This window comes from Schistocerca americana, chromosome X (genome assembly GCF_021461395.2).
Source record: "Schistocerca americana isolate TAMUIC-IGC-003095 chromosome X, iqSchAmer2.1, whole genome shotgun sequence".
In the NCBI taxonomy this organism is placed as follows: Eukaryota; Metazoa; Arthropoda; class Insecta; order Orthoptera; family Acrididae; genus Schistocerca; species Schistocerca americana.
The window spans coordinates 116760155-116786726 of NC_060130.1; the positions used below are offsets into that span (position 1 = coordinate 116760155).

Genomic DNA, 26572 nt, shown 5'->3' on the forward strand with positions numbered 1-26572 from the left:
CAAAATTCCTAGCTGGTTGGGTGGTCCTCCCCATAGTACTCGAAACGTTCTCAACCGGGGAGAGATCTGGTGACATTGCTGGCCCAAATAGGGTTTGACATGCACCAAAACACGCAGTGTGTACTGACCTGCGGTCGGCAGGAAAGAACTAACGATCAAGTCTGAACACACTTTATTTAACTAAAACGCCTTCCTGGCGCGCAATAATTTTAAAACGCAAAAACAACAAGAAGCACAACAATTCTTATGGTGGCAAAAGCCAGATAAGATTACAAGACAATGAAAAGAAATAAAAACCAAAAATACTACTCTACACAATTATGAAGTGGCTGGCGTTACGCCCAACAAAATACAACTTTCTACTGAAGGCTATGGAGGGTGTCTACTAGGCTACAGCCGGGCTAGGTATTCCAATTGGTGGATCTCTGTCACATTGCTTTTCACGAAGTAGTGCCGTGTTTGTGGGAAAAGTCTGTTGATGTTTACATCCAATGGCGATGTTTTGATCTCAGTGCTTGAAGGGAGGTCGGCAGCCCGCCTTGCTTGTCTGGTGTGTGGGCCCCCTTACTGATAAGGGGCCGCTACGACACAGTAGAAACTCTCGCCGTATGCAGGCAGGCATTGTACGCCCATTATAGCTTGCCATGAAGGGCAGCAAAACGGGGCCTAGAATATCGTTTGAAGTTCACTGACTGGAGTAGAATCGTCTTCAGTGATAAGTCTCGCTTCGAAATGAGCCGCCATGGCCAGCGAAGACGTTTATGGAGAGGCTCCAGACAGTGGTGGAATACCAAGTGACTGTCACCCACCATACGGCCGAACAGCCAGGAGTGATGGTCCTGGATGCCATTTCGTTTCATAGCAGGATCCCTCTGGTTGTCATCTGCAGCGCCCTTGCAGCATAGCGGTATATGGAGGATATGTTATGGCTCATTTTGTTGCCCTTCACGGCAAGCCATTCTGGCCTTACATCTGAGCAAGATAACCCACATACGCAAACAGCAAGGGTTGCTAGAGGTTTTCATGCTTTCCAAACGATACCTGCGCCAGTAAGGTTGCTGGATTTTTCCCCAGTTGAGAACGTTTGAAGAATTATGGGCAAGGCTCTCCATCTAGCTTGGGCTTAATCATCCAATGCGCCAATTTGACAGAATTTGTCACTATATCCCCCAGGAGAACATCTAGCAATTCTATCAAAAAAATGGTTCAAATGGCTCTGAGCACTATGGGACTTAACATATGTGGTCATCAGTCCCCTAGAACTTAGAACTACTTAAATATAACTAACCTAAGGACATCACACACATCCGTGCCCGACGCAGGATTCGAACCTGCGACCGTAGTGGTCACGCGGTTCCAGACAGAAGTGCCTAGAACCGAGCAATTCTATCAATCATTGCCAATCCGAATAACTGTTTGTGTAAGTGTCAGAGGTGGACCAACTCATTGTTGAGCTGCTCAATTTATGAAGGTCTTTCTTTTGAATACATCATCCAGTTTTTGTGAAATTTTAATCACTACCGCGCAATGTGGCGCAGTGGCTAGCACACTGGACTCGCATTCGGGAGGACGACGGTTCAATCCCGCATCCGGCCATCCTGATTTAGGTTTTCTGTGATTTCCCTAAATCGCTCCAGGCAAATACCGGGATGGTTCCTTTGAAAGGGCACGGCCGACTTCCTTCCCCGTCCCTCCCTAATCCGATGAGACCGATGACCTCGCTGTCTGGTCTCCTCCCTCAAACAATCCAATCCAAAATGTAATCACTTGTTTATCTGTTCACGTACATCACGTCTACCGATTTCCGTCCCATTCGGATAATTCATTCATGGTGTGTCGTCTTTTTTGTCTTAGAGTATATAAAAATCTTCCCGAGTCTAAGGCTTTAACCTCCTGCTGTTCAAATTACTAAAGAAAAAATACTTCCATAATACAGACTTCAGGAAGTAAAAACTTCCTTTAGTAAATAGCAGTGACATAAAAAGTGTGTTCGAATTACTTCGGATAAAATAAAATGTATTTATTCACACTTGAAGTGAAAGTGAATTTCTTTAGTGATAATACGGAAGAAAATAACTCGATATATGTAGTAAAATAATTTATTTCCTGTTATCAAATAAAAGGAACCTTCTACAGCTGATACTCATTAAATACTATAACGTTCATCTTCAGAATGAATAAAAGTCAGTCTCCTGTTTGTAGGGCAGCGGTGGCGGAGGGGAGGAATCTAGAAAGATAGTTATCGATGTAGTTCATGAGACTAAAGTGAAGCTGTTCCTCTGAGTAGATAAAATATTTCATCTGTGGTATACAACTCGAGAACACAAAAGCACACAAGCTACGCAGCACACCTACACAGCATTGAATGAAGATAGTTATCGTATATATGATTACAGTGTTACCAAACTGATTTTCTTTGACGTCTATGTTCTACCGAGAAAAATACATGGGGCAAGATTTTGTTAGCGACATTTTTGTATGGAATAAATCGTGCTGTGACGTACGAGTGCAGGAATGTTGCTTCAGCCTGAATACACTGATGAGCCAAAACATTACGACCAACTGCTTAATAATTTGTATGCCCGTCTTTGAAACGAAATACATATCTGATTCTGAACACCAGGGATCCGACAGTTTCTTGGTAGGTTTGTTCAGATATGTGACATTATATTTCTACGCATTGGTCTTGTGATTCGCGTAAATAACGGGCCGCTGATTTGCGTACGCGGTGATAGCAACCGATAGCGGCCCATATGGATTCCATACGATTTACATCAGGCGAATTTGGTCGCCGAGACATCAACGTGGGTGCACTATAATGCTCCTCAAACCACTGTAACACGGTTCTGGCTCCAAGACACTGACAGTTATACTGCTGAAAGATGACATCGCAGTCGGGGAAGATATCATGCGTGCATGGATGCAGGTGGTTCGCAGCTGTCAGTATGTCTTCGATTACTACCACAGGTCCTATGCAAGCGCAGGAGAATGTCTTCCATAGCATAATACTGCTCTCATAGTCCTGCGATCCCGACGCGCTTCACGTTTCGAGCCGTCGTTCACCTCGATGACGGCGTTTGTGGAGACGAACATCGACCTAGTCTAGCAAAAATGTGATCCATCCGAAGATCGGATACGTTTCAAATGATCGACGGTCGAATTCCGGTGGTCTCGTACCCACTGCAATCGTAATTGACGATGTCATTGGGTCAACATGTGAACAGGTAGGAGTGCTCTGCTGCGGAGCTCCATGTCCAACAACGAACGATGAACGCTCCGAAACACTTGCGTGTGCACCAGCACTGTGCTCTTTCGGCAGAGATGCCACAGCTCACCAAATTTCCTACTTCGCAGAACAGACGCGCCTCCGAACGCCACGTTCTTTGAAGACTCGTGGACGTCCAACCATTTAGCGCCTAGTGGTAGGCACTGCCCTGCCTCATTCCGTAGATGCTCACAACAGTAGCACGTGAAGATTCGACCAGCTTCGCCGTTTCCGAGATACTCGTTCACAGGCTCTGCATAACAATAATCTGCCCTTTGTCAAAGTCACTTATCTCAATGAATTTACCCATTTACAACTTATATCTTCGCTAGGGTGATCTCCCGTCCGTGTCTGCCCCGCTTACGTCCTTTTTTTACCGCCTCACGTGCTCACACCACCACCAAGCGGCAGTCAATATCGCGGTGGGCAGTCGTGATGATGTTTTGGATTATCTGTGTGTGTTTTTGTAAGTTTCTGTTTCTAACACTATTCAGAGAACGTTAGAGTGGAAGGCAATGTGGTGTGTGCAGGCGGAGCGCCGGGACGGTGCCGGACCTGGGCGTTCAGCTTGACGTGTTCGACGAGCAGCGAGAGAGCGACGAGGCGCAGGCCCTGCAGGGGCCGCACGGGGTCGACCTCAACTCCCACCTCGACGTCTTCTACGCCATACTTAGACAGGTAATGTCTCGCAAGCTGTTTGCACCGAAGTTTAAAAGCGAATTGATATTACCTATCCGTTTTCCGGATGTGGTGTAGTAGTTACTGTCTACGCAGCTATGCACTCAACAAAAGCGCGTCGAGTCGGTGGGCGAGGCGTCTGGCATCATCGCAACAAGTTTGCCTAAACCTGTCCGATCTCTCGCGTGCCAGCCGGCCGTACACAGCTGTGACTCCAGTAATGTTGTAATGTCCGAACACTGTCGTTCGAGGTAATCGACAGATCACAAACAAACACCTCACTACTCAACTGGACGTCTTTGTTGGTGCCGCTGACACACTCGTCCACCAACTGGGGTACTCAAAGGTGTATGAGATCACGGGGTCACGGGTTCGATTCCCGGCCGGGTTGGGTATTTTCTCTGCCAAGTGATTGTGTGTTTGTGTTGACCACATCATTTCATCATCCTCATCATCATCATCATTCGTGACAGTGGCTCGACTGGACTGTGGAAAAAATTTGATTGTATAAAAACTGGGACTTTGTACGGACGCTAATGACCGCGCGGTTGAGCTCGCCATAAACCAAACATCATCACAGGTTTATGCACGCTGGGTTCCTCGCTACCTAACCGAAGACCATAAAGAGTAACGAAGTGTCATCTGTGCGGAATTGCTTGCGCGTTACGAGGCTGATCGTGACAATTTTTTTCGAACACAGTCACGGGTGATGAAACATTAGTTCATCACTTCGAACCGGAAACAAAACGTCAATCGACGGAGTGGCGCTATACCACTTACCCTCTGAAGAAAAAGATCAAAGCCTCACTCTCAGCCGTTAATGGCGACGGCCTCCTGGCACTCTGAAGGCGTTATTCTGTTGGATGTGCTCCCTCATGGTGTGACAGTCAACTCGGAAGTGTATTTTGCTAGCCTCAGGAAATTGGAGAAACGACTTTAGCGTGTTCGTCGCAGCAAAACTGCAAATAAACTTCTCTTTCTCCGTGACAACGCAAGGCCTCACACAAGTCTGACTCGCAGAATTTCCTCATCCGCCCTACAACCAGGATCTTGCACCTTCCGACTTCCACCTGTTTAGCGTAATGAAGAATGCACGCTGGGGGAAGCAGTACGCAGATGATGGGGAGGTTGTTGATGCAGCAAGTCGACCAATAGAATAGCAGCATGCGTAACGCCATCGCATTGAACGGAGATTATGTTGGCAAATAGGGTTTTGTAGCTTGAACAGTGGCGAATGTTAGAGTATTGGAAGTAAATAAATGAATAAAACCAACCTGCTTTCAGAAAAAAAAAATTGTGTTGCATTACTTATTGAACGCCCCTGGTATTTTCATCCAACCTTTTTAATAGTACCTGATACAATTCAACTACGCGTTTCAAAAAACAATGCTCTTATTATCAGGTTTTTGCCATCAAAGGAGCTTATAAAGAGGCTGCTGTTAGGAGCTTAGTACAGAGGCACTCAATGCGCCAGTGAGTAGGCAGGATAGAGAGACAGAATTGAAAATTATTAAGAAAATAACTGTTAAAAATGGTTACAACACAGATATCATTAACAAATTACTGCGAAATAATAATAATAATAATAAAAGAAACAAGGAAGAAAGTAAAGAAAAACTGGGTTTCTCACTATGCTGTGTTACGGAGGTCTCACAGAAGATAGTGAACATTATTAAGCCCAACGGCTTCGAAGCAGCGAGTACATAAAATACAATACACGTCCTATGAAGCAATATTTGTTAAAAATTTTCGAACAAATACAAAGAACACAAAGACACTCAGACTGCGGAATTTCGACAAGTCAACAGTAGCCAGTCAACTATATGAGGCAGGTATACGGTTCAGAAGAAAGCTTGGAAATCCTACACATGGAAAAGAAAGGAATAAAACTCAGCCGGCCGCGGTGGTCTAGCGGATCTAGGCGCTCAGTCCGGAACCGCGCGACTGCTACGGTCGCAGGTTCGAATCCTGCCTCGGACATGGATATGTGTGATGTCCTTAGGTTAGTTAGGTTTAAGTAGTTCTAAGTTCTGGGGGACTGATGACCACCGATGTTAAGTCCCATAGTGCTCAGAGCCATTTGAACCAATAAAACTCAATTTCCTAGAAGAATTATAAATAGCCATTGACGAGAAGAAATTCAACAACATTCTTTCTCTCCAAATGAACAACAAGTGACCGAGATTTTTAACAGATTTTTAGATTTATTTCATTCCAGCTAAATAGTTGTAAGAATTTAACAGTCTGCGGAAGTAATAGTTTGGACAGAAGTTCGGACAAATAAAGTCTTTGGAATATGAACACAAGCTGCACATGCAGATTGGCACCTAAGGTGTAACAGCTCACAAATACCTCCGGACACCAGTAGAAGCGTCAAGTGGACACTTTCGGTAACCACAGCTGAAAAAGAGAACACGGCTGGTTACGCGACTGCGATGTGTGAAATGGACGACTTTTATGTAATACGAGAACCCATAGTCCGACGTGTTTTTTTATTTAATGAACTCCACAAATTGATGTTGAGAGCATTGTCTCTAGAAACGTGTAATTCAATGTATCGAGTGCTATTACGGTGGTTCAATGCAAATAATTACTACCGTATAGAAGAAACTTTTAGAGAGAAATAAAACTCGTGACTCTATTTCTTCTGGAACGGTTCCTGGGGTGTTTGGTCGCACAACGCCATGGGCGAACTCAGTGGAGTTTTGAAGAAAGGAGCTCAGTGGAGTGGCAAGTATTACCTTCAATATGTCTTTGAGGCAAGTTGGAGTGGGCAGACAAGCGGAAAAGCGCTCCCTTCAGAGGCAGGTTACCGGGTTCGACTCCCGCTCAAACGTAAAATTTAATTTTGCCACAACTGATCAACGCAGCCAACAGTCTGTCAAGCGTAGAAATATTTCGTGTTAATAAGTTAATTTACGGTCAGTCGTATATCTACATAATTTGGAGTTCGATGGATGCATTTCTTTAAAAGAAATTACTTGACAGTTAGTTACAATATTTTAAACTGAATTGGAGAATTCATTCTACAAGGTACCCAACCCATAAGTCAAAATTATACAGAAGGTAGAGGACCCAAAAATGAATACTTTGGTATGAGGAAATGAACATTTCTATTGGAATAGAGTCTTGAATGAGTGATGCTTGTGAAGCACGTGTTTGTAAACTGCCTATACTTACTTCGTAACAACAACTGTCTGCCGCATCGACTTTGAATAGTAATACACAGTCAAGTGTATGTGTCCAAGGTGCTAATTCCCGTTTGCATCATGCCAACAATGATTGTCAAAGAAGGAACATTACTCTTTACAAGATTGTTCGCACAGTACAATTTGATAGAAAATTGTCTCATCTGGGACACTTTCAGCTGTACTTATAGATTTTGGTGTTTTATTACACGACCTTCAGCCCTCGAAATACAGTGAATATACTTATAACTGTAGGTACTTTTAAAACTGATCATAAATTACATAAATTACACATGACTATTTACAGTGTTCCACTTATTTCGCCTAAACAAGCTAACATCCGAAATTTGTGTGTCTTGATTGCTCTTACCTCTTAATAATCTGTGTCGTAGGCTGTCTGATTTAAGTGCAATATTAATAAATATAATGTAGTATAGACACTATCCATCGCTCCTTTCTTTTTTTAGGGTTTTAACACATTGTTAGTCACACGTACATACGAGAACTGAAATTGGGTTTGGGTTAATGATATTATTATATGATCAGTTTTTAGAGTAACTGTAGACACCATGATATTGCATTTTGTACAATCATGAAAAAATGGCTCTGAGCACTATGGGACTCAACTGCTGTGGTCATAAGTCCCCTAGAACTTAGAACTACTTAAACCTAACTAACCTAAGGACAGCACACAACACCCAGCCATCACGAGGCAGAGAAAATCCCTGACCCCGCCGGTAATCGAACCCGGGAACCCGGGCGTGGGAAGCGAGAACGCTACCGCACGACCACGAGATGCGGGCGTACAATCATGACAAAGGTGTTTTAGTGTATTCAGGGGTCTAAATATGGTGTAATGAAACACCGAAATCTGTGCAAAAATAAGACTGCTACATAAAAGCTGAATATACGGAGACATGCCCGTGATGTCCACACTGGTAAGAACACAGTGTTGATGAGTGGCAGTTCCACAAACAACGTGTGCAGGCAGTGATTTCAAATGTATTTGTTCTGTCAATGGATTTTCCAGAAGGTCTGAACCTCCTACAGTTTGTATTGTTCACGGATGATAACTCTCTCAATTGTGATAGTTGGATAAGCACCGCAATAGCCATGTCTGGAGTGACAACAATCCACGCTCGTCACGGATCGCGGGAAAAGTTTCTCTACTAACTTGTGGAGTGGAATTGTACAAGGTCAACTAATAAGACCTTGTACGCTACAATCATGTTAGAACAGTATATATTCGTTTCGAGATATGCTGCACAGTTGTTGGAGACTGTACGGTTTCTTACCAGCAAGGGGACGTTGCACTGTTTCATTTCAATATTAATATCTGTGAGCAGCACAGCACCGGGTACTTTCAGGGTTCGATTGAAAAACGATGTCCTGTCCCGCGGCTAGCGCGATTGCCAGGTCTCACTCCTGTGTGATTACATGAAGTATTTGGTAAATTAAAGCGCCGTAGAAACTGAAGAAGAGGTTTGTAGTGACCCAGCCGCCTGTCACAGAGCGCAACAGAAAATAAGGATATTTGAGAGACTGTGACAAAATTTTACGCTCCGCTGCAATACGTACATGAAGACTCACAGCCGTCACTTTGAACAATTTCTATGAGCTTACGTAGTTTATATAATTGTGCTACGTTAATAAAAAATAAATATTCATTTCCGACCATTAGTTCCTTATTTTCAAATATTCAGTATAGTATCCTCTCTCATTTGTATAAATTATCACCTAAGGGTTTGGGACACCCTATATACGCTGTCACAACGTTTTCTACAAAGAACAATCCGAGTGAATCCAACTCGGGGTAAATGTAAAACAGTGTGCTGTCCGTAGGCGATTAGGACTCCAATCAGATGTGTACATGCAAACAGGCGGCGCCACCTTCTCACTGATCGGAAACGACAGTGTTACCTCAAGCTCAGTCATTCCACCCCTAAACATTAAACTTTATAGTTTATACTAGATCATGCAAGCGGCTGTTGGTGCATGTATTTGATCAACTACATTGTGTTTGCTATTATAAACTTCTGTGAAGTAAAAATCTGCGGTAAAACTATGCTTATAGTTGTCAATAGCGTTGCACGGGGCAGTAGTTGTTCCCGACGCCTCTGTCAGTTGTCAAACGTCGTCTGAGCGCAACGTGTTTTACAGTCTGACCCACATTCGTGCAGCCACAACACGATAAATGTCCTTTACTTTTGAGTCGTTACGATGTAGCAAACTTTAATACTCACAGGCTGCGCGTGTACACTCATGTTCAGAAAGAAAACATAACACGTTGAGCGACTAGAGGTAGGTCGTTCATATTCACAGGACATGTACATTAGTATGTTCTGCAGAAATTAGTAACATTTGAGCCATGTCGGCCATCGGGTTGAAGGTAATGCGCCTGCGGCTCTCGTTGTCGCTATAAACAGAAGGTGCGACTTGAGCAGACGTGCAGGATGCCTCGCGAACCGTACCATCAAATCAGTGAGTTTGAAAGAGAGCGCGTTATTGGCATCAGAGAATGTGATCCATCCGTCCGGGAAATTGCTGCTCGTGTGGGACGAAGTGTTTCGGCAGTGCAACGAGTGTGTGCAGAATGGTTCACGGAAGGCCGTAGAACACTACGAGGTGGGTCAGGTCGCACCACCCACACCACCCCCCGAGAAGATCGACACCTCACACCTCATACGACTGGCATTGTGGCACACATCTGCGTCTTCCTCGGCTCTGGCGCAACAGTGGAACAGCTTCACACATCGTATACTACCAGGGGTGACAGTCCATCACCTCAGTGGGAACAAAAATGGCGTCAGATACTGTTTTCGAACGAATCCAAGTTCTGTTTGTTTGAAAATGACGGCCGCTTTTTGGCTCGCTCGCATCACAGTGACTGCATTCGCACCAGATATACAGCGCCAATTCAAGGCCTTGTGGTGTCGCGTGCTGTTTGATACAACGCCAAATCAAATATCAGTTGGTGAGTGTCCAGTGCAGTGTGACCTAGGAGAATGACGTCCTGCGACCCGCAGCCGTACCCTTTCTGCACAACACCCCTGACGCCATTTTTCAGCAAGACAATGCAAAACCACACGTTGCTGCACGAACACGTGCCTTCGTGGTGTCACAGGTTGTCAGTCTTTTGCCCTGACCCGCCTATTTATCAGACTTGTCGCCAATCGAAAATGTGTGGGGTATGGTGAAACGACAGGTGCGGCGCTGTGATCCAGTGCCAAACACCAATTTAGCCGGCCGTGGTGGCCGAGCGGTTCTAGGCGCTACAGTCTGGAACCGCGCGACCGCTACGGTCGCAGGTTCGAATCCTGCCTCGGGCATGGATGTGTGTGATGTACTTAGGTTAGTTAGGTTTAAGTAGTTCTAAGTTCTAGGGGTTCAAATGGTTCTGAGCACTATGCGACTTGACTTTTGAGGTCATCAGTCGCCTAGAACTTAGAACTAATTAAACCTAACTAACCTAAGGACATCACACACATCCATGCCCGAGGCAGGATTCGAACCTGCGACCGTAGTGGTCACGCGGTTCCAGACTGAAGCGCCTTTATAAGTCCTAGGGGACTGATGACCTCAGGAGTTAAGTCCCATAGTGCTCAGAGCCATTTGAACCTTTTGCAAATTTTCGCGGACAGTGACCTGTGGCCTACGGAAGGGTGCCAAGAATATTACATTATAAGAGGACTGTAACGTAATACGGAAGGAAAGAACTTAGCACAAGTCACTATAGGGACAGAGCGATTCAAAAAACACTCCTGATTACAGAGGACGAAGACAAGATGAAAAGTCGAAGGATGAATTGGAAGAGCAGCAGTCTCAGTTGCTTGGGAAAAAGATAACAAAAAGTGCAAAGAGGCTTATTCAGAATGTATGAAACACACAAAAATGGGAAATGATAGTCGTAGGAATAATTTACTTGGCGCACAGGAAGATTACACATTTTTTTGACGAAGTAAGAAGTAAAACTGTTACCTTGCGAGATTCAGATGGGAATCTCTGTTAAGCGCAGAAGAAAAGGCATTAGCTAGAAGGAGTTCGATGGGTCAGAGCTTTCCCGAAGCACGTATCGCAGAGCATGAGGAAGAGGTCAATATGGAAAAAATAGACGATCTAGTAATTTGATTTGTGCCAAGATATGTTAGGAAGAGCAAAGAAAGCCTACAGAGTTGTGGGCGGTATATAAACTAGAAATTGTTTTGATTATGATCAAACATCTATAAACAGGATACTTATCACCAGATTTCCAAAGATGTAGTTTCATCACATTACTGAAAGAGCTGCGTACAGATAAATGTGAAACTAGCAGACGATCGGTCTAACATATCACGTTCGTAAGCAACTGACTAGAATAATACACAGCAGAACCGAAGAGGTACCACAGGACATTTTTATTTCCACTGTCAGTCAGTACTTTTCGAAATAAATTAATAAAACTTTTTCATCATGACCAGAAGGATTCAGGATTCACACTCATAATAGTGGAAGTTCCAAGACCTATCAGAATAATTTTTTTTACATTTAAAATCTCTTCATTCTTTCACTAAATTTTGGATGCACCTGTTGATGTAGGTACAGTTTTCTCCGTTAGAGATATTCTTCCATGAATTTTGCAGAGCACACAAAGCATACTTGCAGGTGTTTCAAATTCCAGAATTTATTTAATTGATAAAAAGATGAATGATCACCCACATTTTAAACTTCGTGTTTAGAAAAAACTCAATTTGGAGTTAATTATCTCAATTTCTACCACATTTTTAATATGGAAAATTCTAGAGTTTTTCATTAAAGAGTTTGTGTTTTATAAGATATTAAGTTTGAAAGTAATAGGAATTTCAATTTGGGTTTTGTATGTACCTATGTACACAAATTTGTGTTTGTGGAAAATGCCCGTTGAAGTTTCTGCTTGTATTTGGCTTTCTTTTAAAACTGTCCATCATCGTAAGTTTTGTGTCGTCTCGTTGTCACTGTAGGCTTGTACCATGGGAAGCAAGGAGAGGATGTTGTCTGGTGGCCCGTATCCTCTACTACAACACAAACTCACGCAAGTATTAACTGGGTTCTTTATTCATAATAATGAGAAATCTACTTAACTCAAGATAGTGGAGGTGTTGTGGTTCAAGCTCTCAGTAATAGACCACGTTAGCCTCACTGCTGGTGAAGCAAAAGTCCGCTACGTACACTACTCTGATCGCTATGTGCTGCCTGAGACTGCAAGTGACTGGGCTGCCACTGATGTCTCGATGCCAGACTGTCTGGGCCCTCTGGTCTACAGCGGCGATCTAAATACTGGCAGCCGAGAGGGCGCTGTCGGCGCGTTTCCTGCTTGTCTGTCTTTTGCCTCTATCGGTCTTCTTGCAACCTCGTTGCCGCCTGGTGTGCTGGCGCCAGCTTATGCCAGCACAATAAGCAGGTTCTTTTTCACTTTCTGTATAAGTTTTCTTTCTTTTCACATTGCTACGATGCACTCATCTTGATTTTGTCACCTCCAAAACTGGTTTATCTGCTTTCGCTACACACACTCTATTGCATACAAAGCTTTCGTGCAGTTCACTCTGGGCTTTATTTCTGTTTTCTCTAAAACATATTTCGTGCTTTGCACACCATCATTAAAACACGAAACTGCATCTTCAACATCTATAGCAAGTGTATTACTTGCCACCGTTGACAACTGCGGCGGGTGGTTGTAAAAAGCCGCGTGAAATCGACGGAAGGATTCACTAGTGACTTTCAAAGTTCTAGCAGCAGTCCAGCTAGCACAGCGACTGTGCGTAGGGAGTTAGAATGGGATAAAATGGTCGACAGCTCCTCACGAGCACACTTTCCGTGGTCAGTGCTAAGTGACGCTCGAGGTGGTGGAAAGAGCGACGCCACTGGACAATGGACGACTGGAAACAAGTGGTTTAGAGTGATGAAACACAGTATGCTTTCTATGAAAGAGTTTGGCTTTGGCGAATGCCTGGAGAACGTTACCTACTATCATACATAGCACCGACAGTGAAGTACCGAGGAGGTCGTGTTACTGTATGGGGACATTTATCGTGGTTAGGTTGTTGTCCGCTAACTGCACTGAAGGAAACGCTAAATGCGGAAGGATATCAACAGATTTTACAGCATTGTGCACCGTGTACTGTAAATGAATAGTTCGGAGACAAATTCTCATCGTTCCGACCTGAACCGACGGGCCATCATTGGGATGGGTTAGAATGTCGAATTCGCTCCAGGCTCCAGCGTTCAACATCACTCTGATTTCGACTCTGGAGGTAGAATGGGCTGCCATCCCCCCAAAGACATCTCACTGGAAGAGTTCAAGCCGTCATAAAGGTGAATGGTGGACACACCCGAATTTAATGTTCACTAATACATGTCCGCGTACTTACGATCAGACAGTGTAGTTGAGAGTGACTTACCACGCCGTTTGTGTGCGGGTCGATCAGCTACCTATTCGTGTTCGTTTCCCGTAAAGAAGAATATCAAGATTGTTACGTTATGGGTACTAACTGCTGCACGGCGTGAAGATCTGGTTTGAACATTGAGATCTATTCTGGTCGGTTTTCCTTAATCCTCCCTAAAATTTAATAACAACTCTCTTGCCAGTTCTTCGCCAAATCCCCTTTTGCAGCCAATGGTCAACGTACTTAGCCAATGGTCAGAGTGCTCAGAAACAATAAGGATTGATGGTAAACAAAATTAACGCTAAGGTGATAGAGAATATTAGAAGCAAGAATAGTGACACGCTTATCATCATAATTCAGGGAGAGACAATGGTAGAAGCAGTGGAACAATCCTCGGCTTTGCAATGGAGTGCTGAAAAGTAATCTTCCGAATTTTCGTGTAAAAACTCTTAAATCTTCTTAAATAAAACAAACGTTATTAACATTTTATATCATTCCTTTTCATGTCTACATTTTTATTTCTCAGCACGGACACACAGACGACGAACTCATTTCTCACAACGTGAGACCACTTTGTTGATACTGCCACTGTAGAATGTTTGAATTTGTTGACGGAGCCACAACCTCACATCTGCTTTAACTTCTTCGTCACTAACAAAGTGAAGTCCTCGAAGGTGTTCTTTAAGTTTTGGAAAAAATATGAAAATCGGATGGGATCATGTCGGGACTGTACGGAGGAATATCGGTGACAGTGAACCCAGGGCGTCGGGTTGCTGCAGAAGTCGCCCCTCTCGTGTGTGATCTGGCATTGTGATGCCGAACGAGTGAGTGTCCCATGCGTGGACGAAGTCTAGACATTCGTGCTTTCAGTTTTCTCAGCGGCCGGCCGCGGTGGCCGTGCGGTTCTGGCGCTGCAGTCCGGAACCGCGGGACTGCTACGGTCGCAGGTTCGAATCCTGCCTCGGGCATGGGTGTGTGTGATGTCCTTAGGTTAGTTAGGTTTAAGTAGTTCTAAGTTCTAGGGGACTTATGACCTAAGATGTTGAGTCCCATAGTGGTCAGAGCCATTTGAACCATTTTTTCTCAGCGATTACATCACGCTGTTCTCACGCACCGACATTGTTAAATCACACGTCATCATGCTAGACGCCACAATTCGGAGACCTCTAGCAGCAAGACGGCTGAAAATGTGTACACATGAAGAATAAACATACTAGAAATCCTGACGCTCGGGGATGAGTGTGGGATGGAATTGCATTCGAAAGTCACTTTTGTACGCTTTTCTTGATTTACTCGAAAACCGTGGCCTCCAGCGAAAATGTATATCAGTACAAAATTTGAGTACATAAAATTTTTTACAAAAAGATTCAGCTCATTTTTTCTGTAGGACTTATAATTAGCGTGTAGCGAACGACAGAACATGAAAATCTTGCGCTTGGTTTATGAAGGCCAGTTATAACTTTGCGAGTTGTATAAAACGACAGCGGTAGGGGCAGCTGAATCACCCTACATCGTTTCAGCTCCTCGTAGAACGTTCAGATTCTGAAGTGTAAGTTTTATGTAGCACCTCCGACTGTAGTTCGTTGTGCATTTCATGTTATGTTCTCACACTACCTGAGCAAACAGCCATCGACAGTGCAGCTCTTCTTTGAATCTTGTTCATATTTTCTATGTTCACGTTGTTTTTTGTGTTTATGAAAACGCAAGGAGGTGGAAGGCCGAGTGAACTGCCGTTTTATAGCCTAATTCTCTAACACATCGCCAAGGCGGGCGTCAAGCATAACAGCCCCATCTAACGGAAAAATCGCAATCATTCACTTGAAATGGTTCAAATGGCTCTGAGCACTATGGGACTTGATTGCAGAGGTCATCAGTCCCCTATAACTTAGAATTGCTTAAACCTAACTATCCTAAGGACATCACAGTCATCCATGCCCAAGGCAGGATTTGAACCTGCGACCGTAGCGGTCGCGCGGTTCCAAACTATAGCGCCTAGAACCGCTCGTCCACTTCGGCCGGCAATCATTCACTTCGTATGAAACTATGAGAGCTTTTGGATGTAATAGAAAACATTGTGGCACAATTCGGTGGTAGGGAAGAGTAAGGCACGACCTCTACTCCCTGCATTGGGCAAAACTTGCTGACGAAAATTTCTTTCAACAACAGGATTCAAACCAGTCATCTCTCTTGAGGGCGTGCCTGCAGTAGCTGCGAGACAGGTTACGAGTGTAATTATTAAGAATTAATTGTTTTCCTTCTTAATAACTAGCAAAAACCAAGTAACTTTCGCCGTGTAAAGAAAGATTAAATAAACAGCAAATACTACATCCAAGCACTGGACCACAGTCTTTCATTCTCCCAACCCAGCTCCGACGCAGATTTCTTACTGTGTAAATAGACTGTTCCCATTGATGTTCTGTGACCGCAGACTGCGATGCTAGGAATGCTCTTTCTTGACAAGTGCTTCCTGCTGCGGCTCTTAAGTGCGTGTTATGCGTCGTATTTTTGCAGCCTCGCGATAACCGGACGCCGAGAGCGTTTGACCTGCTTGCCAGTGCCAGACATAATTCTTTTCTTTTTCTGCGTTCATCGTTTGCGAACAGCATCCATTTACAAACGGGGGAAAACATTTGAATCTGATAAGACGTGGTGAAAAAGTCTACACTGCATCCGCCTAATGCAATTCTGGTGGAGCCTACGTATGCCACATTGGATGAACTTTGAACCGCATCAAAACCGACACAAAAATGCTGTAGCGACGCATGCAGTAGTTATATTGTCTCGAGAATGTCCATACCACATCAGGGACTTCTGTCATTAGTTACGACTCAGAACGTTTGTAGGGACCTTTCAGTGCCTTATGTCGTCTAGATTTCAAATAGATAAATTAAGGTAGTCTCATTTGTGCTAGTAACATCGGATTGAGGCTTTATATAGACAAAGAATCGCACGTAAATGGAAGAAATAGAAACTGTTTTATTTTTGAAATAGCTGTGCGCAGCGTGCCTTGCAATACCTCTTTAAACATTCACAAAGAAGATGCACATAATAAATGAAAGACATTGATTTTTTCCGCATTTTATTAAATTTCAGAAAGTGTTTTACTCATATTAAGTCTCCTTAGTAGTAGCGGATTTCACCCAGCAGTTCCATTTGAATCCTGAGGAGACATGTTATTCTACCTGGATAAGATTTTGTTTATCGAAACCCTGAAGCAGATGAAGCTGTAATGTGTTTGAGTTCTTAGCAACTGTTCCGTATTTTTTTTTCTTTCAACTGACTTGACCAATCGACCTCTGTTTCTTTTCAGGCACATTGACATCAGTAACTGATTGCTGTTCTGAGAAAGAGTATTATCACTGGCTGATTCTCGCTGTTTTATACCACGCGACAAGTGGTATATGTGAATAGTGTCTGCAAAATGTGTTGCGAATACAATTAATAGTGGAGAAATAATAAATTAATGGACTGACCCGACAGCCAATCCACTATGACTTGTAGCCGAATAGCACGCGTTTAAACTCACGCAGGCTGGCGTGAGGTCTGAAACAGGATACGTAATGAAAGCTATAAAGAAAAGTACGTAGCTGCTGGAATACTTAACTTTAATCCATAATTGGTGTACATCGCTCTTGTACAGATATAATCTCCATTTCACTATACACTGGTAATGGCGCCTTGCTAGGTCGTAGCCAATGACTTAGCTGAAGGCTATGCTATCTTCTCGGCAAATGAGAGAGTCTTCGTCAGTGAACCATCGCTAGCAAAGTCGTCTGTACAACTGGGGCGAGTGCTAGTAAGTCTCTCGAGACCTGCCGTGTGGTGGCGCTCTGTCTGCGATCACTGACAGTGGCGACACGCGGGTCCGACGTGTACTACCGGACCGCGGCCGATTTAAAGGCTACCACCTAGCAAGTGTGGTGTCTGGCGGTGACACCACATAGTAAGCGATAAAACTTTTCCTTTCGTCATTTTGTAGGGGTTGTCAGCGAGTAAATTTTCGTAAGGGTTTTAAATTGTGTTTAAAGTTTGTTGCAAGTCACTAAGCGCTCTCATTGTCAAATACTGGATGAATAAAGACTGAGTATTCACGCGTCGAAGGCTACACTGCTTTTACAGCCGACCCCCCCCCCCTCACGTCCCCTTCGATAGCTAGGTGGTTCTCACCCCCACAGCGATTCTTTTCAGACGGCAGATTATAGGTGCACCATTTTGGTTAAAATCGGTCCATCGGTTTAGGAGGAGGTGTGGGATATACATACATACACACACACGTTGTTATAATAAATATGGATTACGGGTCACCTTATTACTTCCATAGCTGAGTGGTGTCAGTGTAGATGGTTGCCGTGCGAAGGACCCGGGTTCGATCACCGGTACCGCCAAGAATTGTCCTTGGTGGGAGGTGCGGGTGCACTCAGCCTCGTGATCCCAGTTTAGGGAAGATCTGTGGCCCACGGTCTGGAAACTCGGGGAAACGGCCGGCAGAGTGGTATGCCGACCACGCTCTTCTCCGTGCCGCATCAACATGACACCGCAGGGCGGAGGATGACGCGGCGGTGGCCGATATCCTTTTTGCCTCCGTGGCGTGGACCAGGAGCTCGTTCGTTTATTAGCTAATTTAATGTTACAACTCGGTACTACTCTCACTGAGTGTCCGATCAGTAGGGAAAGGTTTAGAGTTCTAAACCAGCCTCTCGTCAGATATAAAGTTGCGTTTCCCTGCCAATGCTTTGCGTAGGTGTAAAATATAAGCTCATATCGTGATTTGCTTTCAGCGTTAAGCAGTATGTCCACGCTGTCGAAGATCCTTAAGCTGGTGGAAGATTGAACGAATAAGAGGGTACACCTCCTATAAGGAGAGCCGGAATACTGTAGTATTTAAGTTGGTCTCGGTGCTGATGACTGCATGAGCTCTCAAATAGAAGAACATACATCTTATCACCCAGATAACATTTTGTCCAGAAGTAAAATAAATAATGTATTATTCTAGTGTTGTTTAGCCACTAGGATGACATTAAAGTGGGACTATGAGAAAATACACAGCCACGTATAAGCTAATCTAACTTTAAGTGTTTGAATAATAATTGAACAAAATTTTGCTCATGTTGTCATTGTGTCATTGGCTATAATCTACATTTTTTCTGCTTTTTCGTCAAATAATTTGATCAGAACGTTGTTGGATACTTTTAGAACACAAACTACCCAATAAGGATCATTTTCTAAAAGGTTACTTCACTTATCACCTTCAGAATGTGATACATTATTCATAGTAATTAGATAAACAAATTTGTATAAAGTTGTTAATATCAGTCTTAGAACTATCGCAACATTTTTTTTTAAATTTATGTCCATGATATACAACAATTTTCATTTCAGAAAAACTTAAATAAATTTGACGGTAACGCATTTTGAAAAAATTGTACTACAGGAAGTTGTGTTATAGTGCATACAACGCCTTTAGCAAATGTCACCTTTTTATCTGCAGTGGTTCAGCAATAAATGTTCCTTAAACACTGAAAAATTGTGGTTGCGGGGAATGCAGAAAAAGGATTTTGTTAGCATTTATTCCAGAAACAAGCACCCCAATGTCGGCCAAAACCATACATTTGGGCTGTTTGGTTTTCATGTAGCTCTTTTCTTCTAGTCTAACCATTCTGGCGTGCCCTTTTGGCAAAGTCCTTCACTGACATTTCAGGACTAGCAATAAGCACATCATTAGTCTTCAATAGGCTTTCTGTGAAGCAACTTGCATCAAATCCTAGTCTCATAAGGGTTCTGATTCTTCTAGTGTTATTATATTTGAACACCAGGCAAGCTTCATTATGAACAAATTTTCACAACAGTAGATGAGTAAAATGTTATCTTTGGTCGTCTCTTCTAAATTTAGGATATTAAAGCTTTCGCAATGTGTTCCACAATGTCTCCATTTCTTTAATAAGTCATAATTAATGCCATCGTAAATGGCTCACAGCGTTCTATACTCTACGAATGTCTTCTCTGACTGCAGGAAATAGTAAAACATAGCAAACGAAGACAGAGTCGTGTAGAAAAGGGGGCATGGCACAGAGCATTGGTTGATACAAGATGGCTTTTACATCATTTGTAGCATGAATTAAACTCTGAAAACTGGAGACAATATTTCTAGCATGTTATCTTCACCAGCTGTAGTTGTATGTACCGAAATAATCGACGACCAGTTGCGTCAAAGAAATCTTAGCTAGTTTCCGGCAGTTAGTGCCCTTATTCAGAAGGTTATACCAGTCGCATGATTTTAGAGCGTCATCAATAAGATGCAAACAACGTATCACCGTGGTCTTCGTAAAGGCACTACATGAACACGGCAATATGCTGTATGCATCTTATTGCTGATACTCGCAAATAATGCAGTTGTTAAAGCCTTCTGAAGAAGGGCACTAAGTCCTCACACAAACCTTCAATTGAAGGCGGTTGCCTGAATGACCGGTGTGCACCTTACAGAATAAAAAATTTAGAGTGCTTTTCGAGAAAGAACAAAGTTACGAGAAAGATAATAATGCTGGATAATGTCTGCCTGGTGGCTAGACAACATTTGCTTCGCACATTTCTTAATTTGCCTCTGCTCAAAAATTTATTAGGGGTGATCGAGATAAATAAAACCGTGTATATGAAACCTTATTTGTTTGTCGCAAAAAGAGGTGTTGGTATCATGGTCAAATGGCGTCGCGCTACATAAAGGAGTTTGTAATATACTTGTAGGCTGTGTTTCTCGGTTCGGAAGTACACCATTCAAAACCTGGTGGTGGAAGAAAATTTTCCTAGTCATTATTTGTCCAGCAAGGGGAGAAATCAAGGCGACAAAAAGTAGCAAATCTCTCCGCAGATTCTCTTGGAATGACAGCATGTGACACTTTTCATGATTCTTCCATCGGTGGGAAACATTACGCGTTCAGGTGACAAAGTCACAGAATAGCGATATACACACATAAAGATGACGGTAGTGTCGCGTAAAAAAGGTATGAAAGGGCAGTGCAATGGCGGAGCTGCCAGTTGTACTCACGCGATTCATGTGAAAAGGTTTCCGACGACATTGTGGCCACACGACGGGAAGTAACACGAAATGGTATTTGACACATGGGGCATTCTGTTTCGGAAATCGATAGAGAATTCAATATCCCGAGATCCATAGTTTCAAGAGTGTGCCGAAAATACCAAATTTCAGGCTTACTTCTCACCGCGGACAACGCAGTGGCCGACGGCTTTCACTTAACGACCGAGACCATTGGAATTTGCGTAGAGTTGTCAGTGTTAAAAGACAAACAACACTACATAAAATATAACCGCAGAAATCAGAGCGGGGCGTACAACGAACATATCCGTTAGGACAGTGCGGCGAAATTTGGCGTTAATGGGCTATGGCAGCAGACAACCGGCACGAGTGCCTTTGTCAACAACACGACATCGCCTGCAGCGCCTCTCCTGGACTCGTGACCATATCGATTGGACTCTAGACGGCTGTAAACTATAGCCTGGTTAGATGACTCCCAATTTCAGTTGGTAAGAGCTGATGGTAGGGCCGACTGTGGTGCAGACCCCTCGAAGCCATGGACCCAAGTTGCTAACAAGGCACTGTGCAAGTTGGTGGTGGCTCCACAATGGTGTGGGCTGTATTTACACGGAATGGACTGGGTCCTCTGGTACAATTGAAGATTGACTGGAAAATGTTATTTTCGGCTACTTGGAGCCATTTGCAGCCATTCATGAACTTCGTGTTTCGAAACAATGACAGAATTTTTATGGATGACAATGCGCTATGTCGCCGGGCCACATTTGTTCCCGACTGGTTTGAAGAAAATTCTGGAGAATTCAGGCGAATGATTTTGCCACCCAGATCGCCCGAAATGCATATCATCGAACATCTATGGGACATAATAGAGAGATTAGTTCGTGCACAAAATCCTGCACCGACAACACTTCCGCATTTATGGACAGCTACAGAGGTAACATGGCTCAGTATTTCCGCTGGGGACTTCCAACGACTTGTTGCGTCCATGCCACGTCGATTTACTGCACTACGCCGGACAAAATGAGGTTCGACACGATATTAGGAGGTATCCCATGACTTTTGTCACCTCAGTATGCGGTGGTAGTGGGTAGTTACAATTGAAGCTCAGCCAGTCAAAGAGGTCCAAAGGGGGCTGTAATTATCATATGCCAGCGAAGCTTGGTAGATATTATAATACTTTAAGGCGGAACCGATTTACGCTGAAAAAAAAATTAGTTCATAATTTGGCCACCACGTGCAAATCTGGCGCTGTGAAAGCAAGAAAGACGTAGAGGAATGATCCCGTATGTAGTAGATTAGGGACGGGACGGAGGCAGAAAAGGTCAAACAAGTGAGAAAGGCGTAATGTTGATTTTATTCTCAACCGCCACTTACACTGTTTGTTCAACATGAGCACCGGAGACTTCGACGAGATGCTGTACAGCACCGGATTTGCACCTGGTGGCCAAAATTGGAACTAATTTAAATCGGTTCTGCATTAACGCATTAGCGTATCTATCAAGTTTCGCTGCCATACCATAGGTACAGCCCTCTCTGGACCTCTGTGAGTAGCCGCACTTTGATTATAACCAGCCGGTATTACTGGAAGGGCACGCTGCTAGGTACACTGCACATGTCCAGCAACGGGTCTACTTCACTCTCTACACACATAAGCAGATACTCAGACAAATACCAGTTCTTCAAAATTTTCTATCGGACATGTTACCTCAGAACTAACTTGGCTGAGAGCAAGATCCTACTGACTGTGAGGCAAATGCCGGAAAAGGAAGTCCCCAGCTCTGCCCCACTGCCAGCTTGTTTGCGTTTGGCTCTACACTGTGTCGGATCTCTAATAGTCTGGTCTAACCTTCGACGTAAAGACTGAAACGCATTAAAAAGTTAAAAAAGTAAAAATAAAATACGAGGGTGGTTCAGAAAGTAACCTCCGATTGGTCACAGTGCGGGTTGTGGGGGGAGTAGCGACGCCATCTGTGCGTTCACGCACTCAACAGGTCAGTCGGCATCAAGCCGTGGTCGAGTGAACGTCGTACCTGCGCTAGTTTAGTAGTTGTGGCAGTTTGAAATGTGTGCTGCAATAGAAAACCCCGCCAAATGTGAAGTGCGTGCTGTCATAAGGTTTTTTACAGCCAAAGGATATTCTGCAGCAGCTATTCATCGTGAGCTTTGTGCCGTGTACGGACCAAGAGTTATGAGTGAAGGAGTTGTTCGTGAATGGGTACGTTTATTTAAAAGTGGACGAGAAAACGTTCATGATGAAGAGAGGAGTGGTAGACCATCATTGGTGACTGACGAACTCGTTCAGACAGTTGATGCAAAAGTTCGTGAAAATCGACGTTTCTCAATGTCGGAGTTGTGTACTGGTTTTCCACAGATTTCTAAGACTCTCTTGTACGAGATAGTGACAGCAAGATTGGGTTACCGTAAGTTCTGTGCACGATGGGTGCCCAAAATTCTTACCGACCACCACAAAACTCAAAGAATGGCCTCTGCATTAGACTTTCTGTCACATTATGAGGACAAAGGAGAACCATTGTTAAACAGAATCGTGACCGGTGACGAAACCTGGATTAAGTATGTGAACCCTGAGACAAAAGAACAATCAAAGATGTGGGCACATTCAAATTCGCCTACCAAACCAAGAAAAGCCTCGCAAGATTTTTCTGCCAGAAAACTGATGGCAACGGTGTTTTGGGATGCCAAAGGGGTGTTGTTGGTTGAATTCATGGAACGTGGTACGACCATTAATCAAGACGTGTACTGTGAAACAATAAAAAAGTTACGACGGGCTATACAGAACAAACGCCGTGGTATGCTGACTTCCGGTATCGTTTTTTTGCACGATAACGCCCGTCCTCACTCTGCTCGCAGAACAACGGCCCTTCTTGAGTCCTTCAAGTGGGACGTTATCAACCATCCACCTTACAGCCCAGACCTGGCGCCAAGTGATTATCACCTCTTCATGCATTTGAAGAAATGGCTCGGGTCACAGCGGTTTGATGACGACGAAGAGCTCAAAGATGCGGTCACAGGCTGGCTCCAGGCACAAGCGGGTGATTTTTATCCAGAAGGAATTTCAAAGCTTGTGAAGAGATACGATAAGTGCCTCAATCGCTATGGAGACTATGTAGAAAAATAGTGCAAAGATGTAGTTGTAAGATGTATATATTAAAATATTTTTATTTAGCTTGGTGTATTTTTTTAAATCAACCGGAGGTTACTTTCTGAACGGCACTCGTAAAATACTGCACTGGGACTCATCTCCTCCCTTTTATTCTTCGTTAACAATACTAACGATCCCATGAAGGTCACTCATAGTAAAAAAGCTAAAATTACGATGCAATACATGCAAACCTTTTCATCACTCCACAGGTCGTGTGGCTGGCTACCTAATCTACCTTCTTTCTCAGTTTTACTCTTCTCCCTTTATGTTTCGTTCACAAAACAAAAAATGTATTTACTTCTTACATTAGAGAAACTAGCATTCTGTGAAAACTTTTGTAAGAACCAAGAAAAGATTTAAATCATTGTTCAGCAAAGCAGCATGATGTAATGATCATGTGATTCGAGACAATAGTCGAGATTATTACAATTTGTAAAGCATTCAAATACAACAACCCGAACGGCTTGTCCTCCGTTAATTAATTCAGTTTGAGTCCGACATCTGCTAGCCGATAATAGCAACAGTATTCAAATGCCATTAATTATACTAAACTAGTTGCTGGTGAGTTTGGTTTAAAAAATGTTCAAACGAATCGTTCCAGTTAATTTGGATTTCAAAAATCGCCTCCGGGGAGACACCCTCCCACTCAAACGTTTTCTTGGCTGATCTATACAGTGGTAAATAGATCCTTATGTCAGTTAACTTTATAGAAGAGTTCTGAAAGTTTACCCTATAAACAAGTTTCCTGCTACCTGGTTTAGGACTCAAGTGAGAGAAGGTATATTCCCAGCAAGAGAAGGTCGTTAGTTGGAGGTAAGCAGTGTGAAGATGTACTTCCTCACATCTTTCATTCCAGATTCTCACGCTGGGAAGGATTTTACATTGTTATTTTCTGAGCGCATATTCAGTATAACAGACTAAAGCATAAGTGCTTCCAGCCCGAATCTGTCTTCGCTGACCTACTACTCACTCGTATTTAGCTCCTTTCGTCGTAACAAGTAATTGTACCAATGTCGACCAGATTTCTCTTTGAACGACGAAAACTGACTCTATGTAGGAAGAATTCATAGTTATTGTATTAATTTAATGTGATAAATTTTCACAATTACACTCTCGCCTTTCGGTAAATCTAACAACCAAGCGTACGAAAATAATGCAGTGATGTGTAATAAATTGGAGTACTTTTATAAACACAACGACCTGGAACAAAATGCTTGACTCAGACAAAAGCTTTGCGCCTGATCTTTACAGATTCTTTCTTCGTCACTGACACATTCTAATCCTTTCGAATAAGAGCAAGAAAACTGTCGAGCTCGATGTCTTCATACGACGGAAAAAGAGTCAACAGCGTCACATGTTATCACTTTAAGAAACTATGCGGAGAACAATGGCGAACAGTTTCCTGGTGAAGAAAGGTACGATGTCATCTTCCCCTGCTGGCCATATCCCAGTTACAGGAAGTTTCTGCATTCCTGGGATTTGAAGCAAGTAGCTCCGGGTCACAGGCTACCGTATTTGAGAGCATAATCGAATTGCGTGACAGAGTTTGGCTGAATACCAACCCCTCTCTGAATTTAATGTTGTCTACGCTGCCCAGCTTGCATAGTTTCATAGGTGCTCTATTAAAAATGGCGATTTATGGCATTATCCTCACCTGCGACTGGAATTGGAACTAAAAGTTACGGGAGATTTAAGACAACGTTTGTTTTAATTGAACCAAAATCGAAAAAGAAACGCCTGAAGAAAGAGAACAGATACACACACTGATTACATCTACAGGACTACTCTGCAATTCACACTTAAATGCCTTGCAGAGGGTTCTCCGAAAAACCTTCACATTATTTTTCTACCGTTCCAATCTCTAACAGCGCGTGGGAAAAATGAACACTTAAATCTTTCTGTACGAGCTCTGATTTCTCTTATTTTATTACTAATGATCATTTCTCCCTATGTAGGATGACGACAATAAACTATTTTCGCATTCAGAGGAGGAAGTTCGATCGAAATTTGGTGAAAATAACTCACCGCAACGAAAAACGCCTTTGTTTTAATTATTGCCATCCCAAATCGCTTCTCATATCCGTGACGCTCTCTCCCGTATTTTGCGATGGTACAAAACGAGCTGCTCTTCTTTGGACGTTTTCGATTAATGTTTTAACAAGTGATATTTCTAAAATACTACGTTTGAAGTTTATTCCGGATTTCTAATGTTTTTCAGTGGTAAATTACTGAAATGTGCGCGATGAAGCAAGTCAGAAAAGATAGTATGCCGCTATCCGCACACTCACAGGAATATTCAGAGCCAGAGAGGTTAGGGACTCAACACATCGACGTCATTAAAAACGGAGCACAACTCTGGTCGAATTAGGATGGCGACGGAATCCGTATGAGAATCCGAATGTAACTCATCCTGAATACGATTCCAGACGCAGAACAACCTGGCTCTGGCAAGCTCTACAAAAAAATGGTTCAAATGGCTCTGAGCACTTTGGTTCAAATGGCTCTGAGCACTATGGGACTTAACATCTACATCTACATCTACATCTACATCTACATTGATACTCCGCAAGCCACCCAACGGTGTGTGGCGGAGGGCACTTTACGTGCCACTGTCATTACCTCCCTTTCCTGTTCCAGTCGCGTATGGTTCGCGGGAAGAACGACTGTCTGAAAGCCTCCGTGCGCGCTCTAATCTCTCTAATTTTACATTCGTGATCTCCTCGGGAGGTATAAGTAGGGGGAAGCAATATATTCGATACCTCATCCAGAAACGCACCCTCTCGAAACCTGGACAACAAGCTACACCGCGATGCAGAGCGCCTCTCTTGCAGAGTCTGC

General features: G+C 43.4%; 1 protein-coding gene across 1 annotated transcript in view; it reads left to right on the forward strand.

Annotated features, from left to right (window-relative positions):
- Window positions 1-26572, forward strand: part of LOC124554834 — a 1124719-nt gene that overhangs the window by 970780 nt on the left and 127367 nt on the right. Inside the window, exon 6 of the mRNA XM_047128497.1 lies at window positions 3796-3943. Within this exon, the coding sequence (XP_046984453.1) occupies window positions 3796-3943 (148 nt within the window). The remainder of the gene's footprint in view (window positions 1-3795; window positions 3944-26572) is intronic.